Source organism: Aquila chrysaetos, chromosome 10, assembly GCF_900496995.4.
Source record: "Aquila chrysaetos chrysaetos chromosome 10, bAquChr1.4, whole genome shotgun sequence".
In the NCBI taxonomy this organism is placed as follows: domain Eukaryota; kingdom Metazoa; phylum Chordata; class Aves; order Accipitriformes; family Accipitridae; genus Aquila; species Aquila chrysaetos.
This window is the reverse complement of record NC_044013.1, coordinates 35,835,672-35,847,088: the sequence shown is the minus strand read 5'-3', so window position 1 is coordinate 35,847,088 and position 11,417 is coordinate 35,835,672. Positions and strand designations below refer to the sequence as shown.

Sequence of the window (11,417 nt, the reverse complement as noted above, 5' to 3'; positions counted from 1 at the left end):
AAGCATCTCTTTATTTCACTGAAATCCTCTTCAAAAAAAAGAAGACAGAACAATCCAACACATCCCCTTTATTCATTTAAAAAACACGGAAGAAAAGTAATAGGGAAAGTTTTAGCAATAAAAAAGGGATCCTGCTTAAAAATCTATAGAACTTGTCTAGCAACATAAACTGATTTCTTTGGGTTAGAGATGACCCCATACAAAACCCCAAATTCAGAACACTCACAGTGCAGGAGAGTCTGGCTACAGACCACTTTTCTACTTTAGGTTATACTCTTCCCTTAGATTCATGTATCCCACTGCTACCAGCTTTGACATAAGTAGAATACGTAGCCCTCACAGTAATATTTTCCTTAAATGGTAATGGATATGTTTTAGCTTTCAGGCAGAAAAACACTCTGGGCCATGTTAGAAAGAACTCTAGGGTCACAGAGACTTATGGCTGACTCTTTAGAGCAAACTCAGAGCAGACTGCACAGCAGTTATACAAGCAATTAAGAAAAAATCTCTTATTTGGCATTTCTCTATCAGTATCTCTTGGGCCTGTGTGGTGAAGGTCATTCACCGTTAAGCAGATACAACGTACGCCAATGGGTTCTGCTTGGCTGAGATGAAAGACTTTCATGCTCCTGAATATAAAGCAATGAACAGTGTTTCCAGCTGTCCCTGAAAGGCCTCATCCTCTTCCCATCACAAAACTGGGCTCTTCAGCATCATCTTCCTTTTCTTCCTCCTCCTTGCTATCCTCTTCATCATCGTCGCTGCTGACTCGCTCCTGAGATTGATCAGGTTCTAAAAACACAAACAGTATTAATTGATAACATATTCCCATGTGTTTCCCTTTTTAAGTATTTCACAACGAAATAGTCTCAGGTGCTAAGCAAACGTGTATTAGGTCACACTAATTAGTACGGATGGATAACATATTCCCGTGCGTCTTCCTTGTTAAATATCTCACAACAAAGTAGTCCCAGATACTAAGGAAACATGTATCAGGTTAAATTAATTCTACTGAGCGATGTAGAGCTCAGAATATCAAATTCTCCCTTGGAGAAATATTCCCTCATCTCCAATATTACCACTGTGCCAAGTCCATCATTAAACAACTCCACCTCCTACGGAACATTATTTCAACGGAGGTAGTCAAACGCTGAAGTGATAGATTATCTCATTCGCAATCTCACCTCTGCATGTCAGCATGAACTTTCAAGTATCACAGAGTACTGTTAAAGAATGCAGGCACTGGAAAGCCACAGGCAAGACTCGGTATATTTCTACAGTTATCCAAGTTTACAGAAATTCCACTAGGTGCCACAAACTTTTACAGACTGTTTGGTATACTACAAGTACAGGAACTTGTTAAGATATGTGTAAGATCAATGAGGGTCACAGAAAACTCAAGAAGCCCGCTAAAAGACCAGAAAATGGCTACTAGAAATTAGATAACAGATAATAAAAATTAGGTATGGCATAAAGTGGGACCTGAACCTAATAGCCATTCTTCTGCTCCCAGCAGCTCTTGTACCTTTACTGTTTCTCAGGCCAAGTCACACTCAGCTCGTGCTCTGACCAGTTACACTCAGGATTTAGGATTAGTGGTCTGATGCCACCGCGTGGTGAAGTTCGGCACTTTCATTTTTTATTAGGGATCTGTACAATAATGCAACTTTAACAGCTGACCTTACTTAGCACCAAGCTTTGCTCTTCATGTTTTTACTACAACAAAGGTGAAAGCAACTCAGAGGTTTTATTTATTCATTCAAAAAGGAAGATAGATGCTTGCCTGCCACATCCAACAAACACACTTCAGTTACTTTGGAAAAACTCTCAGATCTCAACCCAGGGCACACAAAACTAGAAAAAGACAAGCCTGTTCTCAGTAGACTAAAGATGGCTATCAGTGGCCTCTATATCCACTGATTTTTTTTATTATTATTATTCTTGTAAATAGAGAACCACAAACGGTAAAGAGCTAAGAACTGTTCTAAAGACAGGGGAGTTTGGATTCTGGCTTCCTGAAGATGACTTACTTGTGCCGAACAAAAACAGTCCAGCCCAACAACTGGTACATGGCAGTCCCATACCACAGTGCCAGTCCCTGATCCAGCTCCCCTCTCCCCCAGCCACTCCCTAAAGGGATGAGTATTCTGTTTTGTTCACTCAAAGTGAACAAAAGTATGCTCATACTTAAATTTTCTTCCCAGTCACAATAAATAAATGAGTAGCTTTAAAAAAAACCAGAATCAAAACAAAACACCAAAAAAATCCACGCTGCTACATTCACTTGCTGTCACAAGTAAAATTAACCTAACGATTAATTTGTCCTCCCATGTTCATATGGGAGGCTGGCAATGGTTCAGCTGAAACAGATCCAATTCTGAAAAGCAAAGCAGAAATAAGGTAGAACTGTCAGACAAGTCACTGTTCTAGCAGAATTATCAGAAACCGTTGTAACTTTAAGACTAAGAATTACTGCAGAGCTGGTGTGCTAATCCACAAACGACAACTATTTGAAAGAGTAAGCTAAAACATACTCACTGAAAGGAAGCAACAAGTATTCAAAAGTTTGAGCAAACAGTTACACTGACATTGCTGAACATTAACTTTCAAAACTGCAGGAGAACAGAGGCAATCAGGTTTTTCACGTTTATTTCTATGCAAAATAAAATAGTTGTGTGGAACAGATGGCACCAAGGTGGCTCAATTTCTTACACACAAAATCATAACTCAGTTTTTTGCTGTCCAAGCTGTGCGTTTCTTCCACCTGTTTTCCCATACACATTCAAAATACACTTAAAAAAAGAACAGCCTTTAACAATACTGCCTTTTTTAGCAAAGATGTTCTAAATCTGCAGTTTGTCAGAATTGCTGAAGCAAAACATCCACAATCAACAAAGTCGGATTCCAATGTTTGCTGTCCAAAATTTCCCCTAATAAAGGGAAAATATTCACAAACAGTCAAGTTATTTGTAAGATTAAATCTCAACATAGATGGCTTTCAAAGAGGACTTTTGAAACATTAGCTAAAATAACAAGCTTAAGGCTCAGTCTTCCTATCCATGTATTGAGTATGCTTGGACAGGGGGTGGAACAAACCCTTCTAGGCTCCAATTAGGCAACAGCACTAAGTCTTGAGAAAAGAAAACAAAATTTCACTGACCTTTTTCCTGCTTCTTTTGTTCAAGTTTATTTTTCTTAGCTTGCAGTTTCTTCTCTTTTAACTTCTGGCTATAAAGCAAAGAAAGAAGACTCTTTTCCAACAAGCTTCTGCACATTCATACACTGATAAAGGACGTTACAGACATCTTGGAAAAGCAGCCTTCAGAAGAGAAGTTCAATTTAAATTTGGCCTCAACTGAAAATTCAGTGAGAGCAAACTTAAACACATGATCGATAGAAACTTTTTTATGTTGTTTTTAGTCTAATGGAATTTTTTTTAAAAGTCTTCCATGATGCCACTGCAACCAAAACTATATAACATGCAAGAATCTCCAAGAACACAGAAGGAATGAAAATGAAACTGCCCCTACATTTTAGCTACCTAGCCTAATAAACCAAAAGAGAAAATGGTGTTAAAACCCAGACTGCTGGAACTGAACATTGGAAAAAAAAAATTAAATCATCACCAGTAATATATAATTTAATTGAAAAAAAAAAATGCAGTATCCTTTGACCTTCATCTTTGGCTGCACTTCATCAGTATGTTGGCCCCTAGGAGTAGCATTAGGAGTAAGAGGGAATTTCAGTTCATACGACCCAGCTCTGTTTGCCTAGCAAAGGTAACCCAGCAATCTAACGGCAGACACAAGGCAGAGCAACCTGGGATTCATGTTCCTCTCTCAACACCATAAATGAATTCTCTTGAAACAGAGAGCCAAGTACTGTACCTGTTAGGTCAGGACAGAAGAAAAAGGGTGGTGAGGGAAGTTAGTTAGAGGGGTTCCTACAGGGCAAAGCTGGTTGGTACCTACACCATTAGACTACAGAGGGGGACAAGGAGGCGTTAAGTGTTTAGGCAGCATTTGCTGTTTGAACAGTTGTTCTCCATCTCAGCCAGGGAAAAGGCAGCAGGCCAGATCTGACTTGCTGGCCATCTGTTGGACCACACTAAATTAAAGTAAGGTGGCAACAGTGTTTGTGTTGTGCACTTTTGTGCTAATATGCCAGCGACTCACTTTGCACAGGCCTTTCAGCAGCAACTCTCAGCTACAAGATGTAAAACCCCCATTCTCAAAGAAGCGAGAGAGAGGCTGCTCCGGGTCAGACCCTCTGAAAGAGCTGAGCCATGATACGCTGCTATTTCTGAAAGGTATGGTGGACACACACTGTGGAATTTAAATTCTTGTATTGCTGCATTACAACGCTCAGACTATTTCTTGAGAGCATCAGTTTTGTAACTGTTTCATTTTGTCTAAAACTTAGGAGAAGGATGGATTTAATATTTTTTAATTTTTCCATCTAACTTACTAGATTTGACCTGCCAGGCATTTCAGTGAGGTAGGTAGAAGTGGCTACTGATTTTAACAATACTGAACCCATCAGTGGCCTTTTCAGTATTCACAGACTGAACTGGACTACTCACACTGACAGTGTATGGGAGGACAGCATCAGGCCCCGCCACACCCTGCTAGTCCAAATCCATACGCGTGCCCATTAAGCAGCACCCATTTTTGCACTTAAGCTGCTTGGTGTCAGCTGTTTCAGATATTTATTTAAACCAGATGTACAAACTTCTCCTGACATTGTTATAACAAATATGCAGTACAGCATGCTGCAGTCAACACCACAGTGTCAGCAAAAGCTGCTCAACCAGTCAAAAGTTATCCTGCTAGCTATGGCATGAAAAATAAGCCATGCCAGCAAAGCCTGTCAAGATTACAGCTACCTTTAGAAACCAAACAATGACATTAACAAAATTAATTTCCACAGTGTGACTTCTCAGCTGAGAGATGTAGACACAGAATAATAGCAGTTACCCAAAGCATGCAGCTACAGATGAGGCACAGGGCATGAGGGTTTCCATGTCAAGCCTCCTGGGAACAATCTGCCCTTACCGCTTCCTTCTGCGTTTTGCTGTTTGTTCTTCTGCAATCATCTTATTCCTCTCCAGTTTCTTCTGGAATTCCTCATCTAGTCTTTGCTGTAATTGATCACATGTCATACTTTGGTCACAATCTAAAATTAAAATACTTCTTTTAAAAGAAAGTCGTGTCCTTTTAGGGAGAAGTCTTTTAGCAAAATACAGAAGGGAGCTTTGCCACATTTTGTCTGGCTGCTTCTTTATACAAAAGCTGTATTCCTAGGGATGACTTCTGTACAGACAGCATTTTTAACCTGCAGCCTGAGCCAAACACTGAAGCCTTTGGAGGGAGGAATCCTCACCAAAAAAGATGAGGGAGGTTGGGCTTCTGCCCTAAAGAACGTTTCAGTGAAAACAAGAGAATAATTTGAGAAACAAACATTAACATACGGATCAAAGGACTCATCTTGGCCAAGAGAGAGTATAATAATAATGCTCTCTGAAAAAGGTGCTATTCTACTCAACGAAGACTTAAAGGAAAGAGATCCGGACTGTGTGCACAGGCACTTGCTTTGATTCTGTCTGTGCAAGACAGTGGTATTAGGGATTTCTAGTTTTGAAAGCATTTTCAAACCAACCTGAGAACACACACATTCACACGTGGTCTTACTGTGTGCTAGGACCCCAGTGAACAGAGAAGATGGAGCATGTCTGACACAAAGCACCAAATGTTTCAATACTGACAAAGACGCCAGATATCACATACTCCTACAGCTTTCCTCTGTAAGGGGTGGGTTGGAACTGAATTATTTGTACATGACTTTAAAAGAAAAAAAACATTTGCAATGAACACCAAATAGTCGGGGGTGTGGGGGGGCAGGGGGGAGCGGAATTATAAAGAGTCCTGCTGACCTTCTCAGCCATGGCATCCATGAAATCTTGCCTCTGGTACTCTCGCCGACGAAGATGCCGGTACACGTGAAACTCCCCACTCCCAGCTCCAGCACTGGAACCTACAATAAAGAAGAGTTAGACTACTAGAAAATAACATATACTAGATGTTCACAAATGACTACAGCTAGATGCTGAGGGACAGGACACATGAAAGGGCCCTGTAAGATGAAAATCTACTAACAACACACAGTGTGTGTGTCACCATTTTATATAAGCTCAAATCACTCACAATCAAAAGCCAAAGCAAGCTGCAAAACCATATACTTATGGGTCAATGCAGTTTCTACTGGTCAGTTACTCCCCTAGAGAGAATCCAGTCTTAGCTGGACATTGAGGCAGTAAAAGAACTAGAGATCAAATGCACACCCCATTCTCTTAGAGGCAGGGGTGAGCTAAAACATCCTACTGAGGCTGCTTCTGGCTAATTTTCAGCATCTCATACAAAAAATAAAGGTCAACAGAAAGGTGATAAACCCCATCATATTATACTTTCCTGTACAAGACAGATACCACTGACAGTTTTTGACCATTTCTTCATAAATGAAATCCCTATAGCCCTCTCTTCCTGGCATTAGTCTGCATGTTGAAGTCTCACAGGAGCTTTCAACATCGCACTCCATTCTCTTCCTCTGTCTCCTGAGCCATTTCTCAATGCAAAGCACACAAATACATGCCTCAAAAAAGACACCTAGTAATTAAAACATGGCAGCTGGGACTGCAGTAGGGGTGCTTTTGATACCAACAGAATCCCAGCACATCAGGTGCTCCCAGAAAAACAAGACAGTTCAACTCAATCACACAGCAAAGCTATTTGAAAAAGCCATGAGGGAATTACAATAAGAACAGTTTATTCAGAAGTCTATAAAAGCTTTAGTCCCAGATCAATTACTCTGAAATAAGACCAAGTCAGCCTCTAGAAAGGATCATTAATAAGGATGAAGGTCCCAAAGAAAGCCAGAGCTTCTACATCCAGATACAATTTATACCACAACTACTACATTCAATCCCTGCAGGTAAAAGTAAAGTGTAAGCAGAATACTTGGGTCACGTTCCTTGCACAGCTACCAGCTCCCTCCCTGACCATGTACAATCATATCTGCTGCACATGTCTGCTTCTCACTGCCTGAGATGCAGACTCAAAGCAGTCAAAACGGGGACTTCATAATTATAAGCTTCCAGAGCACTCTCAGATCCATGGAAAGGACAGATTTACTTATCATCATTTACTTGTCATCACCAGAGCAGTAGCTTATTTCATTGCACACAGTCCACATGCTGGAGTGCCACAGGCATTGTTCACTTTGCATTCTGACAACAAGCAGAAAGTGGCACGCAAGAACCAAATAAAACTTGAAAAAGCAACTCTCAAAGCACATTTCATACCTCTCTTCTCCAGCAAAATGAGCAACAACAGAAAACCACCTCTGGCCTTTTCTGTTAAACACTTTCCTCAGTTTAATGTAGCTGACCCTAGAGTTATGTGAAGAATAGTATCTTTACCCATCACATCTCTAACAAACTCCGGGGGAGGTCGTGGTGCCCATTCATTCAGTTTTTCAGGAATTGGTACAGTCTTTTCCTGCAAGAACAAACCAAGCAGTCATCAGTATCTTCTAGGAGCAAAGTCTGCAATTTTAACACATTGTTGACAGGTGGTATATGTCTGACAACAGCCTCTTCCATCAGCTGACAGATCTCAGAAGGAGCACAGCTGTAGTAATTTCTTCATGCATAAGGATCAGAAGCAGGCAGCAAACAAGAATCAGAAGGTATCCTCTCTTTCCCCCACATTCAGGCCTGCAGGTCAACAAAACCCAGGAGGATTGGGGGTGTCTATGCTTCTTTTCAGTATGGAAACTAGAAGGAAGCAAGTCAGCACCTCCAAACACTCGCAGAAACTCAGTATACTCCCACTGTCAGTAGTCTGGGAAGCGATGAAAGGCATTTGTGTACCTTCCACGCCAGATCTATGGAGGACGGGGAAGAGCAGGGAAGGGAGAACACATGGTGCAAGGTCAGAGGAAGAACACAGTGCGGGGACGCCTCAGCCTCCTCCAGCACACACAGCGGGAGGGTGAGAGTCTCCGCCTGCCAAACACCTCCTCCTCTGGACAAGGATCAAAACACCCGGTCAGAGGAACCAGGGTCATGCTCCCCCCCATTAAAAGCAGCAGGCAGAGGAGAGACCAGCAGGCAGAGCACTGAGGGGCCAGTCCTCCCCCTGGGTCCCCAGAGAAGGGTCTCTCCCCTCACGACAGCCCAGGAAAGACGGGTCCCTCTCCCCTCACGCCAACCTGGTGTGTGTGTGTGTGTGTGTGTGGAGGTGGTTCGGCCTCTCTCCCCTCACACACCCGGGGAGAGGGGAGACGGTGGTGCCGCTCCCTTTTCCCTCACGGACTGAGGGGAGGAGGAAGGGGGGGGGGCGATCGCTCTCCCCTCACGGACCCGGGGAGGAAGGAGGGGGGGGCTGGTCCCTCTCTCCTTACAGAGCCACGGAAGAGGATCGGTCCTTCTGCCTTCAAGGACCCGGGACGGGGGTGGTGTGTGTCCGCTCCCTCTCCCCTCAAGGACCCAGGGAGGAGGAAAGGGGGGGTCGGTCCCTCTCCCCTCAAGGACCCAGGAAGGGGGATATCGGTCCGTCTCCCCTCACAGACCCCGGGGAGGAGGAAGCGGGGGGAGCCGGTCCGTCTCCCCTCACAGAACCGGGGAGGAGGAAGGAGGGGTGTGGGGGGAATATCGGTCCCTCTCCCCTCACGGACCCCGGGGGGTGGGGGGTACCGGTCTCCCTCTCCCCTCACGAGCCCGCCGCCCCGGGCAGGGGCAGAGGCCCGGCGGGTGCCCTCACCGGGTTCCTCATGAGCCGCTCGAGGCGGAGGCGCTGCTCCTCGGCGGCGCTCCGCGGGATGACGAGCGGCTGCGGCTCCTTGCGGGGCCGGGGCGGCCGCGGGGCCGAGGGCGCCGCCATGCTCCGACCGCCACCGCGCCGCGCCCCGCCCCGCCGCTGACGTCACGCCGCGCGACGCGCCCGGCCTGCGGGGCTGCCGCCGCCCGTCATGGCGGCGGGTCCCGGCCTGCCGAGGCCGAACCGCACGCTGAAGAGAACGCGCAGCGTATCGGGGGCTCCCGCGGGGAAACGGGCGTCTGACGGGCCCGCCAGGCCCCTGGGGCACGGCCGAGGGCCGTCAGGCCAAAGCAGGCAGCGGCGCCCGTCAGCAGCGTGCCCCGGGGGGGCCCTGGCGCGGCCTCGCTGCGGGGCTGAAGTCGGCCCCTGCGTCGCTTCTCCCAGGTCCCAGCTGTAGCTGTGGGGCCCGCTTCCCCCGAAAGCTGCGTTTGCTGGAGCTCTGATTTCCCCCGTCCCCCCAGGCACGTTCTCCGGGCTGCAGCGAGTGCAGCCTGTCCCCCCCGGGACCCCCGTAGCAAGGCAGCTCCGGCATCTGCTGCACTCCGGCCAGGCTCTGGGCTCAGCCCCTGACAGCAGAGCCCCGAGGAGGGTGAAAATTCAGTGCATTTCGCACTGGCACCCTCAGCCCTGCCAAATCCTTTCGCCGTGACTGTGTAAGCGATACGGGACTTCCTAGTGCCTCCCCGGCAGGCTGTCTGCACCATCTGTTCGTGTCACTTTGGTAATTAACCGGTGCTGCCTGTGCTGCCCGCAGGCTTTGTCCGCTGACAGTGATGAACGGCAGCGTGATTCCCCACGGTGCGGCCTTGCCGGACGCTGGAGAGGCAGGCAGGTAGCAGAGGGGGGATGCTGTGCCATCTGCATTCATCTTCACTCCTGGGCTTTGCAGGAACGGTGCCTGGACCAGCTGAGGGCTTGTACGCCCAGATCCGCGCTGGTCTGACAGGGACGGAGGAAGCCGTGAGTGGGGAAGAGAAGACGGAGCTGGCTGCGATACAGGCTTCTGTGCAAGCCAAATTTCTTGTCAAGCCACTGTGGCCCTACAGAAATGGCATGGCATGTGCTCGGGCTGTGCGTGCGTCAGAGAATTAGCTAGTAAAGGTCAGCTGCAATGGAAGAGGGGCATAAGCCTTTGTGTAGTTTATGGAGATAAGCTGGAGCGGTGAAGTTGGGCTCTGGGTTTCAGACAGCTTCGTGCTGTGCATGTGGAGAGGGTGACAGAAAGGGGAACAGAGAGGTTGGGAAAGGCTCCTCCTGAGATTTATGGGTCATTTGTATGACCTGAATTTATGAAGTCCCCATGCTCTTCCCCCTTCCTTAAAGAAAATCGGAGCCGATCGTCAGGTTCAGCCCTATGTTTACAAAAGACTTTTCAACCTCTACCGAGGTTGCTATGGAAATCACACTAGTTTATGCCTCGTGTTTGTCTTACCAACCTGATTTGTAAAAGAATGGTGTGAATTTAGTGTTGGCTGAGTTCCCAGCTGGCCGCGCTGGCCCTGGAAGGCATCCTTGCAGTTGCAGCCCTGGCTGGAGCAATGCAAACAGCTTCCTCCATGCTGTCTGCCAGCTCATGAGCTCCTGTGCCTCTGGCTCTCCCAGCCTTGGGTCCTTTTCAGCTCACCGGGACAGAAACTGGGTAGTGCCAGCCTGTACTTGGCCCCTACCAGAGAGACATCAGCTCCATTTGCAGAGGCAAGGGCAGGTACATGCCCCTGTCCCCTCTCAGTCACTGCAGAACGGGTTTTAGAAGTAGAGTTGCTGCAAATCGATTGAGTTTCCTCTCCCCTCTGCTCTGCTGAGTCCTGAGCACAACACAGGCCAGTTTAGCTCACTAGCCTGTAAGGTGTCACCCTGTTTCTTCCTCCTTGCTGTCATGGCCACCTCTCCAAAACACAGCTTCCAAAAGCAGGAGTGTGAGTGATGAGCTGTCAGGTCTCAGCCCTCTCATGCTAGACCCCACAGGAGGAAGGCAGAATGGCAGCTGTGCCCGCAGACGTTGCAAGAGCTCAATTCTCTTGCCCGAAGCATGGCTTGTGCTAGTGACAGCTCACAGCCCTGGGACACAACAGGCGGTTGCCTGTCATCCAATGGAGCCCACGCAAACAGCATGGGGAAAGAGACCTGGGAGGCACCTCACTCTCAAACTACACATCTAGGGAAATGGTGCAGACTCTTGATGTATTATGCACGTATTACTTTTAAAGTATATCTATCTGGGGAGGGGGGATAAGACTATTACTTGGATCATACAAAAATAGGAAGTATTTCATCATGCCGTTGAAAAATACGAAGCCCATGAAATCAGAGTGCTGGGCTGGGATCTGAGCAGAACTAGGCTTACTGGGGACAGGGGATTTTCATTAGAACAGGAAAGTGTTTTCATAGTTCAGTTCAAACAAAACAACAAAATTCAGCTCCCTGATCCATATCAAAGCAGCTCATTTGTGTTTCAGAGCAAAGGCATTCTGAGGAGTTTTCCTACCAAAGGGATCCTTCTGGAAGCACTGTAAGCCTTTGCTGAGAAAGACCCTGTGTGTC

The 11,417-nt window shown here is 46.7% G+C and overlaps 1 protein-coding gene across 1 annotated transcript; it reads right to left on the bottom strand.

Moving 5' to 3' along the window:
• Positions 1–53: 53 nt before the first annotated feature.
• On the bottom strand, positions 54–8,968 carry PRKRIP1 (PRKR interacting protein 1). Its single transcript, XM_030029019.2, has 6 exons — positions 8,820–8,968; positions 7,475–7,553; positions 5,933–6,033; positions 5,055–5,140; positions 3,161–3,228; positions 54–792 (listed from the first exon to the last, which is right to left on the bottom strand). The coding sequence occupies exons 1-6, from the start codon at positions 8,937–8,939 to the stop codon at positions 677–679; spliced, it is 570 nt and encodes a 189-aa protein (XP_029884879.1). The 5' UTR covers positions 8,940–8,968; the 3' UTR covers positions 54–676.
• Positions 8,969–11,417: the final 2,449 nt, after the last annotated feature.

Excerpts from the sequence above, each read along its gene's own strand:
- PRKRIP1 (XM_030029019.2), bottom strand. The coding sequence starts at position 8,939 with ATGGCGGCGCCCTCGGCCCCGCGGCCGCCCCGGCCCCGCAAGGAGCCG. Across the intron at positions 7,554-8,819 it reads AGCGGCTCATGAGGAACCCG|GAAAAGACTGTACCAATTCC; the intron begins GTGAGGGCACCC and ends TTGTTCTTGCAG. Across the intron at positions 5,141-5,932 it reads TGGATGCCATGGCTGAGAAG|CAAAGACTAGATGAGGAATT; the intron begins GTCAGCAGGACT and ends GATCAATTACAG.